The sequence below is a fragment of the Rhinoderma darwinii genome, chromosome 5, assembly GCF_050947455.1.
Source record: "Rhinoderma darwinii isolate aRhiDar2 chromosome 5, aRhiDar2.hap1, whole genome shotgun sequence".
Taxonomy (NCBI): Eukaryota; Metazoa; Chordata; class Amphibia; order Anura; family Rhinodermatidae; genus Rhinoderma; species Rhinoderma darwinii.
The window spans coordinates 265,438,012-265,460,031 of record NC_134691.1 but is presented as its reverse complement, the minus strand read 5'-3'; the positions used below and the strand labels follow the sequence as shown (position 1 = coordinate 265,460,031).

General features: G+C 39.6%; 1 protein-coding gene across 1 annotated transcript in view; it reads right to left on the bottom strand.

Annotated features, from left to right (window-relative positions):
* Positions 1-22,020, bottom strand: part of TMC2 (transmembrane channel like 2) — a 189,441-nt gene that overhangs the window by 145,548 nt on the left and 21,873 nt on the right. The window contains exons 5-7 of the mRNA XM_075828240.1: positions 18,763-18,853; positions 7,122-7,203; positions 707-813 (exon numbers count right to left, since the gene is read on the bottom strand). Coding sequence (XP_075684355.1) covers positions 707-813; positions 7,122-7,203; positions 18,763-18,853 — 280 coding nt within the window. The remainder of the gene's footprint in view (positions 1-706; positions 814-7,121; positions 7,204-18,762; positions 18,854-22,020) is intronic.

The window sequence follows — 22,020 nt, the reverse complement described above, 5'->3', positions numbered from 1 at the left end:
AGCACAATAATGAGGTAATCCTGTCCCTGTGAACTGGTAGGACAGATTAAACTTTTAATAAATGTAAATATTTAAGTGACTGGGACTTTCCCCTATACTATGTAGCCCTAGACAGCCCAACCCACAGTGCATTTTTTTTCTGTCTTGTGGACAAGGGGCAGATGGTTTGTAGTGAGGTGCTGGTTTAGGTGCTGATGTGTCTTGAATCAAATAAAGTAGGCATGTAACTTTTTTTCTCTATGGCATTTTCAATAGATATTGCATGATACCATGGAAAAAAATGTCACGATCATCAAAGTCTTGCACTGAACTTTAAACCTTGTGACTCTCAGTATATTTTAATGTGAAGCACAAGTCATGTTTCATTGTGAGGCACAAGTGTCTCTGAAATCCCTATAGAAGCAATACCCAACAATCCAATTACTATAAGGAGCTATTTTTAAGAATCTACTCGTTTTCCCAGAGGAGGGGTTAATAATTTTGCTTTTGTGTTAGATTTTTTTAGGCACTTTCCACTTTATTCCTAAACCAATTTTGTATCCATGGCACCTAGGCTTTAACTTGTAAACTCGGGGAATATATAATTTTGCGTATTCACTTTGTCTGACTGTGAATCTTCATTATATATCAGTATAATAGACCTTCATTATATATTAGTACAATGAATAATTATTAATTTATGAAAATACCTATAAAAGGTCCATACCTCTGGAATTACAACAAGTCCAAATATTAGACCAAAGAGCACCAAGTTTACTCCATACATCCATCTCAAGAATATAAAATAAGAGGCAACCGACGAACCAAAGTGACCTTATAAAAGTAAAAAAGAAAAGAACATTAATTACAGTCACAAAGGATAATTTGATTTGTAAATAACATTCAATATACACTAAGACGCAAAAGTTTGGAATCACAGAAGGTGCCTTATTTATTGTTCTTTTACCAAATATTTCTTGCATAGGTAAGAATTCATTTGCATTAATCACAGGGTGATCCACTAATCACTAGGTCTGGCATCATCTTGTAAAATAGAGTGGTAACCTGTCTAATTCATTATACCCCGAACACTGTGTAAACCTTCCACAATATCATAGCAGCCACATACCTTTACATTTCCCCTTCTCCAGAATCCTTTCATTTGCTCTATATCTCACATATGTTTTACTTTTGGAGCAAAGCATTTCAAAGATAAGCTTATCCATCAATAAGGGTGGATTGACACGTGGCAGATTTTGTTGGAGAAATTTCTGCGACTGAAAATCAGTTCCATTAATCTGAAAAGATTTGTTTTTGCAGCAATTGCATGGATTTCTGCAAGCTGTATTCAGAAATTTCTGCAACAAAATCTCTTGTGTGTGACTGACAATGTGTTCTCTTTTGCCTATTTTAACCATTTAATCTAATTTGACAATTTTAACCCCTTAGTGTCTAAGCCTGTTTTGGCCTTCAGGACCAGCCCCATTTTTGCAAATCTGACATGTGTCACTTTATGTGGTAATAACTCCAGAATGCTTTTACCTATCCAAGCGATTCTGGGATTGTTTTCTCGTGACATGTTGTACTTTATGATACTGAAAAAATGTCGTCGTTAAATTCAATATTTATTTGTAAGAAACGCCAAGATTTAGAGAAAATTAGCAAAAATTTGCATTTTTCTAAATTTTAATGTATTTACTTGTAAAACAGATAGCAATACCACACAAAATACTTACTAGTTTATATTTCCCATATGTCTACTTTATGTTTGCGTCGTTTTTTGAACATTCTTTTATTTTTCTAGGACATCACAAGGCTTAGAACTTTAGCAGCAATTTCTCATATTTTTAAGAAAATTTCAAAAGGCTATTTTTTCAGGGACCAGTTCAGTTCTGAAATGGCTTTGAGGGCCTTATATATTAGAAAATCCCCAGAAGTCACCCCATTTTGAAAACTGCACCCATCAAAGTATTCAAAACAGCATTCACAAAGTGTTTTAGCCCTTTAGGCGTTTCACAGGAATTAAAGCAAAGTAGAGGTGAAATTTACAAATTTCATTTTTTTTCTTCAAAAATTCATTTCTAATAAAAATTGTATGTACCACAGAAGGTTTTACCTAAGAAATGCAACTCAATATTTATTGCCCAGATTCTGCAGTTTTTAGAAATATCCCACATGTGGCCCTAGTGTGATAATGGACTGAAACACCGGCCTCAGAAGCAAAGGAGCACTTAGTGGATTTTGGGCCTCCTTTTTTTAGAATATATTTTAAGTACCATATTCAGGTTTGAGGAGGTCTTGTGCTGCAAAACAGTGGAAACCCCCCAAAAGTGACCCCATTTTGGAAACTATACCCCTCAATGAATTTATCTATGGGTATAGTTAGCATTTTGAACCCACAGTTTTTTTGCTAAATTTATTTGAATTAGTATGTGAAGGTGAAAATCTACTTTTTTTGTGAAAAAACATAGAAATTTTAAATTTTTACAAGGAATAAAGTAGAAAAAACACCCCAACATATGTAAAGCAATTTCTTCCGATTATAGTAATACCCCATATGTGGTAATAAACTGCTGTTTGGACCCACAGCAGGCCTCAGAAGAGAAGGAGCACCATTTGGATTTTGAATTTCTGATTTTGCTGGAATAGTTTTCAGTGCCGTGTCGCGTTTGCAATGCACTGGAGGGATGAAAACCGTGGAAACCCCCCAATAGTGACCCCATTTTGGAAGCTACACCCCTCAGGGCATTTTTCTAGGGGTAAAGTTAGCATTTTGACCCCACAGTTTTTTTGCTGAATTCATTGGAATTAGTCTGTAAAGGTAAAAATCTACTTTTTTTCTGAAAAAAGGTAGCCATTTTTAATTTTTACAAGGAATAAAGGAGAAAAAGCACCGCAACATTTGTAAAACAATTTCTCCTGATTACGTAAATACCCCATATGGGGTAATAAACTGCTGTTTGGACCCACACCGGGGCTTAGAAGGGAAGGAGCGCTATTTGGCTTTTGGAGCTCAAATTTAGCTGGAATAGTTTTTGGGTGTCATGTCGAATTTGCAAAGCCCCTGAGAGACCGAAACAGTGGAAGCCCCCCAAAAGTAACCCCATTTGGGAAACTACACCACTTAAGGTATCTAGGGGTATAGTGAGCATTTAGGCCCCACAGAATTTATTAGAATTAGAGCGTGAAAATTAATATCAACATTATTTCCACTAAAATGTTGATTTTTTTCAATTTCACAAAGGATAAAGGAGAAAATGCACCCCAACAATTGTAAAGCAATTTCTCCCAAGTACGGCTATACCCCACATGTGGTCATAAATGTTTTTTCATTCGAAAGTAATTAACCCTTTACGAACTGATTCATGTATTGCTTTTTCGTTTTTCCTCCCCGCTTTCCGAGAGCCACTACTTTTTTATTTTTCTGTCAATAGAGTGGTGTGAGGGCTTATTTTTTGCGGGACGAGCTGTAGTTTTTATTGGTACCATTTTGGGGTACATGCGATTTTGTTGATCACTTTTTATTCAATTTTTCGGCAAGCCAGGTGACCAAAAACCATAAATTCTGACAATTATTTTAATTTCTTTTTGACGGCGTTTACCCTGGGCTATAAGTGACTATTATACTTTATTCTGCGGGTCGGTACGATTACGGCGATACCACATGTATATATGTTTTTTTATGTTTTGCAGCGTTTGCGCAATAAAATAACTTATTTAGAAAATATTTTTTTTTTTGTGTCACCATATTCTGAGAGCCATAACTTTTTTATTTTTCAGTCAAAAAAGCTGTGTAAGGGCTTGTTTTTTGCGGGACGGGTTGTAGTTTGTATTGGTACTATTTTGGCGTACATGCAACTTTTTGATCACTTTTTATTGTATATTTTGGGAGGGGTGGCGACCAAAATGGCATTGTTTTTCGTTTATTTTTTATGCGGCGTTCACCGTGCGGGAAAAATAATATTATAGTTTTATAGTTGGGGTCGTTACGAACGCGGTGATACCAAATATGTGTAATTTTTTTTTACGTATTCATTTTTTTTCCTATAATAAAAGACTTATAATAGGAAAAAAAGCAGTTCTTGTTTATGTCACTTATAACTTTTATTTTTACACTTTTTTTAAAACATTTTTATTCTTTTTTTTACTTTTTTCACTTGTCCCACTAGGGGACACTTAGACTTGCAGCTTTGATCGCTGCTGGAACACATTACACTACACACGTAGTGTAATGCATTCCAACTGTCATTGTGACGTGACAGTCACACTGACAGGAAGCCTATGACCCTCGGGGTGGTCCTCATAGGCTTCTGTACATGGCAACCCGGAAGCCATTGTCTGGCGTCCGGTTGCCATGGGTACCATCGCCAGCCCCCGTGATTTCACATGGGGGCTGCCGATCGGCGCTAAAGACCTTAATTGTGGCGTTCAAAATCGAGCGCCGCAATTAAGGGGTTAACTGCCGATATCAGCGGCGACAGGCCGCTGATCGGCAACGGGGAGAGCAGGGCTGACACCCTGCACAGTTAACCGCCGCTGCGGTGTAGCACCGCGCGGCGGTTAACTGTCAAAGCACTGACGTTACTGTACGTCAAGGTGCGCGAACTTACTGCTCACCTTGACGTACAGTTACGTCATGGTGCGTTAAGGGGTTAAGAATGGCTTTTTCTATGTACATTGCCTTACCCTGCTAGATCACATTGTATCTATATGGGAGTGTTTATTTTTCTGACTTGATAAATTATATAATTCCTTAACCCCTTTAGGACTGAGCCTGTTTAGGCCTTGTGGACGCAGCCGATTTTTTCAAATCTGGTGTGTCACTTTATGTGGTAATAACTTGGGCATGCTTTTACCTGTCCAAGCGATTCTGAGATTGTACTGTATGTTAGTGGAAAAATGTGGTCAAATAAATTCAGTATTTGTTTGTGAAAAACACCAAACTTTAGCGAAAATTTGCAATAATTAGCATTTTTCTAAATTAAAATTTATGTGCTTGTAAAACAGATAGCAATACCACACAAAATAGTTACTAATTAACATTTCCCATATGTCTACTTTATGTTGGCCTCATTTTTTGAACATCCTTTTTCTTTTTCTGGGACGTTACAAGGCTTAGAATTTTAGCAGCAATTTCTCACATTTTCAAGAAAATTTCCAAAACCTATTTTTATAGGTACCATTTCAGTTCTGAAGTGGCTTTATATTAGAAACCCCCATAAGTCACCCAATTTTAAAAACTGCACCCCTCAACAGTGGAAACACCCCCAAAAAGTCACCATTTGGCAAACTACACCCCTCAAGGAATTAATCAAGGGTCATAATGAGCATTTTAACCCCACAGGTTTTTTTGCGGAATTTAGTGTAAATAGTCCATAAAAATTAAAATCTAAATTTTTTCCAATAAAACTTAGAAATGATAAATATTTACAAGGAATAAAGAAGAAAAAGCGCACCAGGATTTGTAAAGCAATTTCTTCTGATTACAGCAATACCCTATATGTGGTAAAAAAAACGGCTGTTTGGACACACGCCAGGGCTCAGAAGGGAAGGAGCGCTATTTGCTGGATTGGTTTTTGTCGCATTTTCAAAGCCTCTGAAGGACCAAAACAGTGGACACCCCCCAGAAGTGGCTCCATATGGGAAACTACAGCCCTAAAAATAATGTATCTCGGGGTATAGTGAGCATTTTGATCCCATAGGTTTGTTGCTGAATTTAGTGTAATTAGGCAAAACTTCTATTGTTTTTTTTTTTGTTTTTTTTAGGGCGTTCACCATGCATTATAAATGACATATTTAATTTATTCTGTGGGTCGATGCGATTACGGCAATACCATATGTATATAGGTTTTTTATGTTTTACGGTGTTTGCACGATAAAATCACGGTTTTAAAAATAAAACTTGTTTTTGTCGCCATATTCTAAGAGCCACAACGTTTTTATTTTTCCATCAAGAAAGCTATGTGAGGGCTTGTTTATTGCGGAACAAACTGTCGTTTTTATTGGGTACATGCGACTTTTTGATCCTTTTTATGCAATTTTTTTGGAGCTAACGTGACTAAAAATAGCGATTCCAGTATCGTTTTTATATTATTTTTTTATGGCGGTCACCGTGCGAGATAAATTACATTATATTTTTATTTTCAGGCTGTTACAGAAGTGGTGATACCAATTATGGATAGTTTATTTATTTTTTTCTAATATTAAAGGACTTTATAAGGAATACAGGGCGATTTTTTTATTTTATTATTTTGAAATGTTTTTACTTTTGTACATTTTTTTGTAACTTTTTTGTAACTTTTTTTAACTTTGCTGGATCGTTGTTATAATACCCTGCAATACTTATGTACTGCAGGGTATTATACCTGTCAGTTTCACACTGACAGGAGGCATATTAGTCCCTGCCTTTGGCAGCCTTTGTTAGGCTTCCGGTTGCCATAGCAACAATCGGCCCCCGCAATCGCGCCGCGTCATGCCGATGTTGCTATAACAACTTAAATGCGGCGGTCGCTATTGATCGCCGCATTTAAGGCGTTAATCGGCGGGGATCACGGCTATGATCCGACCCAATGTTTTCTCCCAGTCCTAAGGCTGCTAGTAGCAGCCTTTACTGGGAGATTCCGGGCTGCGGGGAGGGCCTGTGCGCTCCATTAGGAGCACATGTAGATTAACGCGCTGCAGGCACAAGGACCAGTGCTGCAGCCCGTTAATCTACGTGGGGTGGTCAGGAAGGGGTTAAAAACAAATTAATAAACGATATATACAGTATTATGTTATACGTATCCCACAATCATGCCATTAAAAGATACAAAAAGCAGGCCCTCATGCTTTTTGTGTGCGATGATGAAAAAAACTAATAAAATCATCCTGTCCTAAAAGCAAAAATAGGCCATGTTTTTAATGGGTTAATATTATATTGGGTTCAGTAGATAAAGTCTAAGATAATAATTTAAGATAATTAACACTTTTGGCATGGACTATGAGCAATAGTGAAGCCAGGCAAAACTATTTTCTTTCTGGTGAGTCCCCTTTGATGTTCAAAGCGTTGTACTGTATGTAGGCAATATGAAAACATGATGCAAACTGATAAAGCGTACATATGAAACAAAATGTGATGTCTGTGTATCTACCGTGTCACATACTTTCCACTTCTTTAATCTTCATTTCCCATGGTATGCAGGTTGTTTTAAAATTTTCAAAGTCCCTTTTAAATTTGATCCATTTCTGTAAACACAAAATATTATTTGTGATTGTCCTTTTTTTATCATCAATGTTTTAAAATTAAAGTAAAATGAACACCACAAGACAGTTGGTCATATTCATTGGGTACAGTACATTAGCATGAAAAAATAAAGTTGGACAGTTCCAGATTTATTAATTTGACTCCTTTTTTCTCAGGGAAAGGATACAGAAGTTACTGAGCCTGTAATAAAAGTGAGCTTCACAATGGGTTTATTGCTACAGTAAAACAGTTAACAAAATCCCTACTCCTATTTGTGAATAAGACTAGTAATTCTGTAAACATTCATGATTGTATGTATTTATATGGTCAGATTAAATCCTTTGAACAGTCATGAAAATATAGTAAGCATAGTTTTAAAAAGTTGATTTAGCAACTTAAAGGGTCATGAATGATAATTTACTGTGAGACACATTAAATATCCCGGTTTTGGATTCCCAGTAGATGATGAAGTTGGACCAAAAAAAAAAAATGTGCATTGTGTTATTTGATCACTTCTTTTGTTCATGAGACATTTTTTTAATTTGTTAATATGATATAAATATGCTATGTGCTGTATTTTTATTTTATTTTTATTTTTACAAGGGCACCATGGTGATATGGTGATGCCCACAAGTTGTACTAAAATTGCAGTTTGTGGCCTTTTGAAATGTTTCCCTTATCGGTGTGCACGTTTGATCTATTCACACTATGCGTTCAAATCACAGTTCCTTGCCACAATTACTGCGATTTGACCACATTGTGTGAATAGACCTTTCGAACATTAAAGGGAACCTGTCACCAGCATTTCACCTATTGAACTTTACTTATCGCTCACTGGCCGCTGCTATCAAAAGTTCACTGCCGTTATCCCCTCTCCTAAACTCCTCCTCCGACTTTAAATAACGGTCTGCAAAGATTTTGCGCCTTTTATCATAATAATCTGGTGTCCCTTTGTGCGCACACACCAGAATAGGACATCAATGCACAAGCACGGGATTTTGTGTCCTCGGGGAAGGCGAGGAGCTGTCAATCAAAAGTAAGGAGCCGGGGTAAGCTCGGAAAGACTTGAGGAACGAAGATATGACTCTTTTCAAACGAAGATTTGACTCTTTATGCTCATTAGCATACGTGTGGGAACACTAAAAAGCTGAATACTAAAGCTACAGAGCTGACTAAGAAGATAATTATAGATTATATATAAATGATTTTTCACCCACTACCACCAGGTATTGCTGGTTTAATAGGTGAAATGCTGGTGACAGGTTCCCTTTAAGGAGCACGTATTTTCTACCTATGCGACCACCCTCATATAACATTGAGGATAGTCTACTTTCTGGGGGGAACTGGTATTTTAACCTGAATTTAAATCAGTATGGCCTTTTTCAATGATATTAAATTTGTTTGTAATGCTAGCGCAGGGACTCAGTGGACAATAAGGGCCCTTGACACGGGATACGATCTTGCGTATTTTGGCTAAAACATTAACTAATACCTCATGTTTATCATTTTTTGCTGAATGCAGTCTGGCCTTGTGATTGGGGAGTATAGAGAGTAAGTAGTTTAGAAGGTGCTGGGCAGCCCGTCTGATCTAATAGTATGGGCAAAACTAATGGGCAAAACTAATACATTATGGGCAAAATACAGTATGGGCAAAACTAATACATGTTAAGCTAGCATGGGGGGCACTATATGTAACCAAGTTACTGGCACCCTATATAAGCTTTATCTGTGTGCTATTATAATCAGAGGCATAACTAGAATTCATGGGGCACCACCACCTAGTCACAGGAAACTCAAATAGCAATATTTAAAGGTTTGGATAATAACGCCATATATATCAGAGAACCCACATAGTAGTGGTAGATAGCAGAAGACCACTAATGCGTTTTTCACCACAAAAAAGCACCCCTGCAGCCTTCCTCATATATAGTAACATTGAGGCTTGTCTGCATCCTGCTGGGAATTAGATTTTAACCTACCAATGTATCAGTATGCATGGCCTTTTTCTGTGATATTCGTAAAGTCACTTGCAACATTGCAGTGCAGTGAATGTTGATTTACGGTCGGTGCCAGCCGCAAGGTACGTATGCTACGCGCATTGCCCTTCCGGAGATCGGGAGAGAGGACTCTATTCACTTGGACCTCGGGCCCCCTCTGCTACTGCCTTGGTTGCGGTGGATGCTGAAATCCCCATCATGTTGCTGAGTGAGCAGTACTTGAAGCAGTGGCTGCCATTTTGATCCGAGGACCTACAGGCTGCCAACTGCCTCACAGTCTATAATAGCAGACACAGCATGAGAGGAGTAACGGTGAGTACAAAGGTGGACATCTAGCAACCCATAATTACTGTCTCCTCTATAAGTGCCTATAGATCCGATCCTGGATATCACTAATAACCTACCTGTGTCACCAGATCCGGGGGCCCACCATATCTGTACTTTAGATCTCTACTAGACCCCGAAAATGTGTTGTTTATGGACATGTTTATCTAATGTAGCCTGCGCTACATCCCTCTCCATTGACACTGAGATGGATTGCTAATGAGACATACTTTGTATATCTGACAGATGTGCTAACGCTGATACATATTACTCCCGGCTCTTTATTACTAAAGCAGATCACAATGGTCAAGATAGGTCCGACAAAAAACTCAAAGCCTCAGTCTTCCTCCAAACAAGGGAAAACACAGCCAGATATAGATAAATATCTACAAAAACACCTGCCATGGATATCTACACTTGCTGCCAAAAGAAATCCACAACCTCCTGATCAACCTGAAACATCAGATGTGGATAGTAACGCAGAGGATGAATCACGCGCCCTTGCCAGTTCGGCAGTCAAAGTACATGACTGATCTCTCACAAGGTCTGAAGAGAAGAGAGCTCCTCTCCCCAGCTCTTACACTGTCCGTAGCAGTGACACGTCCCCTTGCCAGTTCGGGTGAAAAGACTGCAATCACACACTCTCTCTCCTCGTTCTTGCTGTAACATGGTCCATATCTGATTGGACAGTGTCACAGCCATAGTAACACGCCCCCTTGACTGTTAAGGGGGTTATTTAAATATCGGGCGCCAAATATAATGGCACCGATATCTAAATAACGGAGGGAGGTAGAAAAAAAATGTAAAGTGCCCCAGGGTTTGTGCAGCCCTCCCCATTACATGCTGCACTCAGCTGCACATGTATGGGCAGGTGAAAGGTTCTCTTTAAGGTCACGTCACTGAACGTCAAGGGCCTCAACTCTCCCACTAAACACTCACAGATAATTCACTCTCTCAAGAGAATGGAGTCCTCCATGCTGTTTCTCCAAGAAACCCACTTCCAAACAGGTACAATTCCAAATCTCCCTAAGTCCCCGTGCACCACATGGTTTCATGTGACAGATGCCACTAGTAAGTGTAATGGGGTTAGTATTGCGCTCAAATCTGACGTCCCATTTGAATTGTTATCTCAGGTTGTTGAAGGTGCGGGTCATCAAAGGAAAAATTGCAAACAATCTATCTATGGGGAACATATATGCCCCAAACACTGGACAAATACAATGGTTATTGGACATTCTAGAAACATTTTCCTGTTTCACAGAGGGCCTTACGTTCCTGGGTGGAGACTTCAGTATTACATGCTGGAGTCGCTACTGGACTCCTCCACGGGTTTGTCCATACATAGCTATTCAGCCCTTGGGAAACTTTGCACACTTCTGACCTCCCAGCGGTTAATAGACATTTGGAGATATTTCTCCCCCTCTACAAAGGATTATACCTTTTTCTCACATCCCCACAACTCTCACCAGAGGTTAGATTACTTTTTTATAAACATTAGCCATTTACAGTGTGTAGATTCCCTGACTATGGGTAATATCTGTATATCAGACCATGCGCCTGTTTCCCTCCATCTGAACATACAGACCTTACCGTCTAGACGGTACAACTGGAGACTGAATGAGATACTTCTTTGTTTATAAACCACTAGACAAAAGATTGAAAAGGAATTGATTTCCTATTTCAATGAAAACACAACGACGGAGGTCTCCATGGGCACTGTCTGGGAAGTTCATAAGGCAGTGATTAGGGGTGTGATGATAGGAATGGGGTCTCACGTTAAGCGTGAACCCAACAAGCAGACAGATTCTCTTTTAGATCAAATAGCGGACTTAGGACACAAGCATAAAAAATCTTTAGCCTAGGCCACTCTCCCTGATTTAAAGGGAATGTTTTGCCAGAAAAATATGTTTTGTTTTTTTTTAATTAAACATTTAGTGTGTAGGTGATTAAACATTGTTCAAATTTTTTTTATTTTTTTCACGAGTCAGGAAATATTATAAATTAATTCTAATTTATAATATTTCCCATGCTGGTCACTAGATGGAGCTATTCCCAAAATTGCAGCATTGCAAAATTGGGTAAAAAGCCCTCACTCTAGTGAGCTCTCAGCATCCCCCCCCTCCTTTATCCTGGCTAGTGCCGGGATAAACGAGGGGTTTGAACGGTCTAACCTCCTACACTGTGTGTCGCCATTTTTTGAGCTAACACACAGTGTAGTAGGTTTACATACAGTAGTAAACGTACACAAACACGAACATACATAGAAATCTCTTACCTGCTCCTGCCGCCGCGGCTCCCTCCGGCCCGTCCGCTCCGTCTACTGCCGCTGGTCCAAGTGCACAAGTCCGGAAGCCGCGACCGGAAGTAGTAATCTTACTGTCCGGCCGCGACTTCCGGTCCACAGGAAAATGGCGCCGGACTGCGCGCATTTCAAATTGGACTGTGTGGGAGCGGCGCATGCGCAGTTCCCACACAGACGGCGTACATGTTAGTGGATGGAACGGGCCCCGTTCGCAGTCCCTATGGGACTGTGGCTGCCGTATTCCATGTCTGTATGTGTCGTTAATCGACACATACAGAAATGGAAAAAAAAATGGCAGCCCCCATAGGGAAGAAAAAGTGTAAAAATAAGAAAAAGTAAAACACAAACACACAAATAAATATAAACGTTTTGAATAAAGCACTAACATCTTTAACATATTAAAAAAAAAATTGTGATGACACTGTTCCTTTAATTATCTGTAGGGAAAAATTGAGAGACTGTTTAAACTTACGCTCTGCCAAAGCGTATTTTGCTACATCTCATAGATACTACATGCATTACCATGTTATTACAATAACAAGAGCAGTAAACTTATGGCTTATCTGGCTAAGAAAAGGCAGCAACAAAATGTTGTTGATAATGTCCACTCAGCAAACGGTACCTCTCTTGACAATATTAAACATAGTCAATGAGTTCTGCTCCTTTTACCAAAAACTGTATAACTTGAGACCAGACGAGTCACCCCCTGCTCTGGAGGAGAGAAACTCTTTAATTAATTCCTTCCTGGAAACACTTACCCTCCCATTCTTTACTGACACTCACAAGTCAATCTTGATATTTCCATTCACTATGCAAGAACTCAAAATAGCACTGGTTAAAATGCCTTCAGGCAAAGCACCTGGCCCAGATGGCCTCCCCGTATCATATTACAAAGAATTTCAGTATGTACTTATGCCATGTTGATGTTAAACTTTATGCAAAGCTTTTAGCCAACAGAATACAAACTTTATTGCCGATTCTGGTTGATCCTGAACAGACAGGCTTCATTAAAGGTAGAGAGGGCACACACAACACTGCTTGGATCCTGCACCTCATCCGGTACACTCGGTCCAAAAATATCCCATTGGTACTATTGTTGACAGATGCCGAAAACTGGACTGGACGTTCATGACTTGAGCACTGATCAGTTTTGGCTTGCCCTCAACATTCATCTCCACGATAATGTCCCTTTACACTACCCCGAGCCCTAAAGTTAGAGTCAATGGACAACTCTCGAGACCATTTCTAATTAAAAATGGGACCAGACAGGATTGCCCGCTTTCCATGCTACTGTTCATCCTTACCATTAAAACCTTGATACAAAGGTTGAGACAGGAACCTCTTTTCCAAGGCATAAAAATAGGAGAACGTACGCATTCCACAGCTGCCTTTGCAGATGATTTACTAATTTTAGTCGCTAACCCATATATTGCACTACCTAAACTCACAGATTTATTTACGACCTTTGGTGCCCTGACTAATTTTAAAACGAATACCGCTAAATCTGAAGCCCTGTGTGTATCGTGAAATTCGCCATTGCTAACGGATTTGCAACGAGTGTCACCTTTCCCATTGTGACCTACACAAATTACATACTTAGGCATAATACTGACGCCTACCCCTCAAAACTGGTATCATAGTAATTATGTCCCCCTACTCAAACATATACAGGATGTCATTGCCTCTTGGAAAATCCCCCATATTTGTTGAATAGGTAGGACTAATCTACTCAAAATGGTGGTGTTATCTAAGGTCTTATACCTTTTCCAAACATTACCAATCCCCCTTAATTATTATTTTTTTACATCTATAAAGTGCATGTTTTCCAAGTACATCTGGAATGACACCAAACCCAGGATAGCCGATCACACCCTCATTCTTCCTAAAAAGAAAGGTGGCATAGGTCTCCCGGATATGGAAACGTATTATCGATCAGTGCAAGAATGGTTTTATCACGAAACCCCAAAAATTGGAGTACCCTTGGAGGAGGCTATGGTGAGACTCCCTTTGAAATCTCTGCTCTGGATTTGCAGCACTGGAGCGGTTACCGGTCTCACAAAAAATATACTGACTCTAGCTTGTACCCAAACGTGGCATACACATAAACATATACGTACCTTGCATCCGGTTCCGTCTCCACTAATGACAATTAGAGACCATCGGACTGCCCGGTCTTACTGAAAGCAGCTTTACAAAGCCCCTATGACTCCATCCTTGTGGACGGTGCGATCCCCTCTTATCAAGAACTAAAAGACCCCCCCGGATTTTACCTTGCTTAACTTCCTTACCTACCAACACCAAGTTATTTAATATCAATAAAACAGAGCTCCCCAAATCATTAAGTGACGTGGCTAGAGCACTTGCTGCTCCTTGGTAAACACCCCAAGAAATTGATCTCCCTCCTCTACGGTAACCTCATCAAAATGTTTTCTCCCACTACCCCCTAATTCATTACATCATGGGAAGGAGAACTTCATACTGTATTTGCTGACAGAGAGATAGAGGAAATCTGTAGGAACTCTTTGGGTATCTCTAGATGCATCAAAATGCAGGAATCTGCATATAAAGTAGCTACTAGATGGTACAAAACCCCATGGATTCTCAATAAAATATACCCTGACACCTCCCCTCTATGTTGGCGATGTAATAAGGAAGTGGGATCCTATTTACATATTTGTTGGGAATATGACAGAATAACCCCCTACTGGGATAAAGTGCAAGCTTTATTAAACACTATCACTGGCACTTCCACCACCATTAACCCCCGTCCAGTGTTTCTGAATTTGGAGTCGCCCTCATCACTGCATGCCTCAGGAGTTCTTTGAATGCATCTTTTTTGTGCAGCCAGAGTGCTCGTTCCACTATACTGGAAAACTGACAAGACCCCCTCATATAAGCCACTGGCTTAGAAAGGGAGCCCAACTAGCCAGAATGGAAGAGATGTCCTATCTAGAGCTGCGCCACTGTGCTAAATTTTTAAAAATATGGTCACCGTGGCTATGTTTTTGTGAAGACCGCAATTATAAGCACCTGTGGGCTGAATTGAGCACATAGACCCTTGGATGTGTCCATTTCATATCTACCCTAACCTTCCTGATCTGCACCCCTAGACCTAACTATAGATCCATATCATAGTGACAGTTGGTACAGCTGCTGTTTTACTGTTTTCAAATTTGTCCTTGACTTGTTTGTGTGTACATACATACTTATGACACATAACATTCTCTCTTGTTTCCACAATTTAGGGCCTGATCACATCAGCGTTGGCTTTTCATTCTGGGGTTCCGTCTGAGGTTTCCATCGGGTGAACCCCACAATGGAAAGTCAAACTGAAACCACAGCTTCCGTTTCAGTCACTATTGATATCAATGGTGACGGAAACATTGATAATGGTTTCCGTTCGTCACCATTCCAGCAGGTTTCCGTTTTTCCGATGGAATCAATAGCGCAGTCTTCTGGAATGGTGACGAACGGAAACCATTAGCAATATTTCCGTCACCATTGATATCAATGGTGACTGAAACGGAAGCTGTGGTTTCAGTTTGAGATTCCGTTGCGGGGTTCACCCGACAGAAACCTCCGATGGAAACCTGGAACAGAAAACCAACGCTGATGTGAACAGGCCCTTACTTGTATTGCTATATGTTTTTCTATTGGCAGAAGCATATTGATATCTGTTTTGCATAGAACCAAATCAAAATTGATTTAAAAAAACAAAACGATAAAGACGGCTACATCTGTACCAACATCTCACTTGTGAAAGCATATGCCGACCTGATTTTACATCCCCCATGCTACCCACACTGCCTTCTTTCTTCCCTTTACCAACACCTGTGATATGTCTATTCATCCTGGGCCAGTATAGCAATCCTGAAGACTTTGTCAAAGCCAATTGTATATTGTGCTTGTCTTTTAGAATGACCAGTGACCCAACAACCGTACCTCAATCAGAACCCCTCCCCCCAATGCTCTTCTAACTTACTAGACTTTACTTCAGCCGGATACTGGACCATTTGAATCAGTCAAGGATGTAAACCGACTAGTCATCAGTTCCTCCTTCTCTGCATCATATCAAGGCGACTCACATGTGTCTCTACACCTCCAAGTGAGGCCATGGGCAAATATCAACAAATCTGGTTATTTATCACAACCAGAAAATCCCACCTTGCTCCCTCATAAGCCCTAACCATGGCAAAAACTAACGAGAGAGGCCAAACCCAACCAAGAGCCCCCTTCAATGTCACCGGAAAAAGTACATCAATGACCTTAACTGCTCACTGTAGGCAATATCACTCCACCAAATTTATCACCAAGTCCACTAATATCACCGGTATCAGTTACCAATTAAGTTTCAGGGTGGGGCAAGAATTCAAGATTGCTGTCTCCATTCTTTGGCAAATGTTTAGGGTATGTTCACACGATTAACAAAATACGTCTGAAAATACGGAGCTGTTTTCAAGAGAAAACAGCTCCTGATTTTCAGACGTCTTTTGAGCAACTCGCGTTTTTCGCTGCGTTTTTCGCTGCGTTTTTCGCTGCGTTTTCTACGGCCGTTTTTGGAGCTATTTTCAATAGAGTCTATGGGAAAACGGCACCAAAAGCTTCCGAAGAAGTGTCCTGCACTTCTTTTGACGAGCCGTCATTTTACGTGCCGTATTTTGACAGCGACGCGTAAAATGACAGCTCGTCTGCACAGAACATCGTAAGACCCATTGCAAGCAATGGGCAGATGTTTGCAGACGTATCTGAGCCGTCTTTTAAGGCGTAATTTGAGGCGTAAAATGCCTCCATTATGTCTGAAAAGAGATAGTGTGCACATACCCTTATACTTCATCCAAACTTCTATTAATGCAGCATTATCACAAATCTCAGCTAACACACAGAAAATCTGTGACCTGGAGAACCGCACTCAATCCTCTGAGACCACCGTACAACAGCTAGACCACTCAGCCAACCAGTGTCTTTCTGCTTCCATCCAGGACAAGTTCTTAGGTAAAAGCAGAAAAATATTAAACATCCATAAGCTGACATTTGCACAATTTAAAAAGAATCTGCCAACAGCTGTTAAGATATTTTAGGTTATGATGTACAGAACATTACACCATGTAAAATGGGTCTCTATGGACAAATTGCTAAGAAGGTTATCCAGTATTAACTATGGGATATTATAATAAAATATAATATATAAAGAATATACAAATTCATCACTATACCTGTCCTCAGCTGTTATTATATTAGGTTATTGGGCTATTTATGTAGCTGTTCAGATATGTGCCCACTTCCCACACCATACACACACCCCAAAAGCCATATTAAATACAAAAATGTACAATGCATATCGCTAATAGAATTTCTGGTGGATAAATCCTTTAATCCCTTTATTCCATGAATCGTCAGTGTGCTCTTAACACGTTGTGAGCTTACTCCTTGAATACAAATAAAATACATAGACTGGTTACATAATTCATATATATTCAGAATGTGACATACTGTGAGTACTGATCCATACATTATTTCTGTCTTGCATTTTCCATTACTCAAGGAATAACAATGAGCTATGAATACACTTAACAGAGCTCCTAAGCAAATTCTTCTGTCGTGTATCCAATATAATGGAATGCTCTTAGCACAAAATGATTTACCTCCCTCAGCAAACTAATCACAATCAAAGAACTTATATATGATAGGATGCATTTGACTTATGCATAAAATACACAGCTCAAATACCACTTTTTTTTTTAGCACTAGTTGCCAAAAATCCCTGAAATTGTAAAAGCTTGAATAGCATTAGAAATGTTTAGGTTGACTTGTCATGCGTGAATCATGCGTTTTTTTTTAGCATGGCCTCTGTAGGGCCATTGTGATGCTAGACCGCACTGTCCCATACTGACCATAAGTCCCACACAGCTTACACAGATCATTTTGACCGTCCTAAAGGGGAAACTGATAAACAGTTATATGCCTGTTAAATTGTAGTCTGCATGCTTTTAGCTTGAAGTAGGATAAAAACGGCTTCAAAATTACAGTGGTTGTAACATTATAAAATAATATGGGGTTGCATAAGGCAAAAGGGACTTTATCGGGATCATCTCTCGTTTTCAGTTAAAGTGAATTTGCAAAAGTGATCTGCTAAAGATTGCTTTAGCTGGATAGGAAATCTCTACTCCTAGCTTCTTACAACAGAGAGAGGACAGTGACAGTGCCAAGAGAATGGGCTGTTGGTAGGTTTTTATTAGGGCCCTTTACACCGGCCAATTATCGGGCAAACGAGCGTACACAAAACGCTCGTTCCCGATAATTGCCCTGTGCAAACAGGGCAACGATCAGCCGATAACCGAGCAAATGCTCATAGATCGGCTGATTGTATTGTTTTGGCAGCATAAAATATTATCGTTGTGGGCAGCAGATCTCCTTGTGTAAACAGGCAGATGTGCTGTCGACATGATAAAAGTGTATGGGGATGAGCGATCAGAGTATCAAGCGCTCGTCTCCATACATAGCTTCTTGTGAAAAGAGCAAACTAGCGCCAATCAATGACCTGTCTTATTGACCGGCGCTTGTTTACACAGCCCTCATCAGGCCGTGTAAGAGGACCTTTACAGATGAGAGGCTGTGGTTGGCCATTACGGGCATTGTATCTAACTATGAAGGGGCATTGTGTCTGACACCACTGAGGTTCAGAAACAGCTGAGGTGTGTATTTTATAGAAAAATATACACCCTACAATATTGTATTGTATTGCCCTGCATTTATTTTCATCAGTTTCTATTATCCCCTTCTATCACTTTTCTCATGTTTTGTGGACATAGTTTAATTTTTTATATCAGTGCTACATTTACTGAAGTAATTATTTCTTACATCATCATTAAAAAAAAAGTATTAAAATGCCCTTTGTGGAAATATGGCGCCTTCAAAGCAATTCTATTAGTCAGACATACCTTTAGCATCATGACTTTGTACGCATAGAATTTCTTCCCTTTTCCCTTCCCCAGTGCTCCTTCAAATTTCTCCACAAATTTCTGAGCATCCCTAGTAGAAAAGAGATTCTGATAAGTGCTGTTAGCTTTATTGACTGTGATCAACATTCCTTCCAAAACTTCTATTTCATTAATGATATGTTAATATTATATACACCTACATTATATAAGTGTAGTCATTAATTTTCTAATATTTAACATTAATCACACGTACTTGCACCAATATATTGAACCAGATTGTCAATTTTGCCTGAAAATGTAGTACAGGGTGGGCCATTTATATGGATACACCTAAATAAAATGGGAATGGTTGGTGATATTAACTTCCTGTTTGTGGCACATTAGTATATGGGAGGGGGGAAACTTTTCAAGCTGGGTGTTGACCATGGCGGCCATTTTGAAGTCGGCCATTTTGTATCCAACTTTAGTTTTTTCAATGGGAAGAGGGTCATGTGACACATCAAACTTATCGAGAATTTCACAAGAAAAACAATGGTGTGCTTGGTTTTAACGTTACTTTATTCTTTCATGAGATATTTACAAGTTTCTGACCACTTATAAAATGTGTTCAAAGTGCTGCCCATTGTGCTGCCCACCGCAGAAGAAATGCCTCCCGATCTGACCCCCTTAGACTTTTATCTTTGGGGTCATCTGAAGGCAATTGTCTATGCTGTGAAGATACGAGATGTGCAGCAACTGAAACTACGGATACTGGAAGCCTGTGCTAGCATTTCTTCTGCGGTGTTGCTATCAGTGTGTGAAGAGTGGGAGAAGAGGGTTGCATTGACAATCCAACACAATGTGCAGCACTTTGAACACATTTTATAAGTGGTCAGAAACTTGTAAATAACTCATGAAAGAATAAAGTAACGTTAAAACCAAGCACACCATTGTTTTTCTTGTGAAATTCTCGATAAGTTTGATGTGTCACATGACTCTCTTCCCATTGAAAAAACTAAAGTTGGATACAAAATGGCCGACTTCAAAATGGCCACCATGGTCAACACCCAGCTTGAAAAGTTTCCCCCCTCCCATATACTAATGTGCCACGAACAGGAAGTTAATATCACCAACCATTCCCATTTTATTTAGGTGTATCCATATAAATGGCCCACCCTGTATATATAGCCTTACAATGAATCTCTTTATAATAATCCTCTCAAATTCCATAGATCTGCAAACAGATAGAATGGAACATGTATTCCAAGGTGTTTTTATTATTGTATATGTATGATGCACACTTTCACACTACAAAGTAGACTTCAGTAGAACCCATAGAGATCATGGATTGAGGTCTAGATATTGAATCTTTTTTGATTTGCCTAAAGCCAATCCAACCTAAACTAAATAAAAAAATAAGTAGAAACATAACTAGTGTCCAGCTGGGATACCTTGAGCCTACCAGAGGGCCCACCATCAATTTATACAGAACATGTCCATGCCGACTTTTAACTGTACTCTTTACTGCTGTTATCAGTGTGAAGACAGGTCATATATTTAATATACGTCCTGTAGGAATTGCCCCTAACAGAAAATTATTGGCTTCAAATCAGCTTCAAAAGGAGTGGTCTTCTGCTGTAGCTTTGGGGTCCATTACTGTGCCCTAGTTAGTGTGTACTGGGGCCATCAATCCTCGTCCCCTGTCCAAGGGGATTTAGATACAGGGTTAGTGCAGTGAACTGAATCATTGCCCCAAGGAAAACCTAACTAAGACTCAGGATCAGGATCAGAACAATGTTTAATGTCAGTCTCTTTGTAAGCCTATAGTAGCTTTTCATATCTTTTAGCTGTATAAATCATTTCAGGAATCCCTTTTGAAGTCCCTCTCCTGTATATTTACCGTTTACCTTTACTCAGTTTTGGGTTTTACATTTGTAAATTAGACTTTTGCTTGCATGTTTTTTTCTCAGATTAGACAGAACTGTGGAATATGTTAGTGCTGTAGACCTAAAATAATGTTTGATGGCAAAATAACTTTACACGCTCATAACCCCTAATATGAACAAATAGAGGGCACTGTTTCTTGACTAAAATCCAATATGAAAAATATAGCTGTATGGCAATTTATATTTCATACGCATGAATACATTTGGATTACTTGATTAAGATATGCCTACAGCCGGGGCCAACCTTTCGTGTGTGTGACCTGTGCGGTCACACAGGGTGCATTAGCCACCCCTTCTGAAGGAGGCGCCACAAAAGACCTGGCACCCATGGTTTCATAACACAATGGGGGGAAATTTATTAACTTTTCTATGCCAGTTTTAATTTACACCGCCCACGAAACTATTCTGGAGAAAAAAAGGGGGCATGGCCTGCCGCAGCCTGACACATTTATTAGTTTATTAAAATTTATGCCAGAAGCTGGCATAAATTATGGCGCAAATCTATGCCAGCTCATAGCTGGTGATGATTTTTCTTTCAGGCGCACACACAGACAGTCAGAGATTAACCTAATTTAATAAGAGACGCGCGCCTCTTAATAAATTAGGCGCCTCTTACTCCAGCAATTTTTAAATTAAAGGAGTTGTTCAGACAGTTTTTCTTACTAATGACCTAGCCACAGCTGTTCCGGCTGCTTCCGGGCACCGGTACTGATGCAGTGGTCGGTGACGGAAGCAGATGGCTCTGGTCACAGTAAAGCGGCAGTGCTGCAGTACTGCAGTTCTGTTCCTATTCAAGTGAATAGGAGCAGAGCTGCAGTAATCCATTACGACTGCTATACAGTGTACGATGCCTTCTGATTCCAGCACTGACCACTGCATGACTTCCGGCATCCGGCATCCGGAGGTAGTGGGAACAGCTAATAGCAGGTGTCGGACCCCCTCTGATCATTTACTAATGACCTATCCTGTGGATAGGTCATCAGTATGAAAAACCACCCCCAAACTGGACAAGCCCTTTAAGACCGGCCTATGAAACGCCAATCTTAAGAAATCTCCCCCTATAAATTTTAATATTAATTGTAAAGTAGTTTAATTTGGACATTGTACAATACTGTTATTATATTACTTTATATATGAAGTTATTATTTGGTCACTGCATGTTGCAATTGCTTAAGAACTGTATTGTGGTATTTACTTAGGCATTGTGTGGCATTGGCACTTATGCGCTATAAAGTATATTATTTTTACAGTTTATTATGGATTGTTAGTGTATGGGATTGTTATTTAGACAACTGTATGTGTAATGCCGGGGTAGGGAGACAGACAGGTGAGC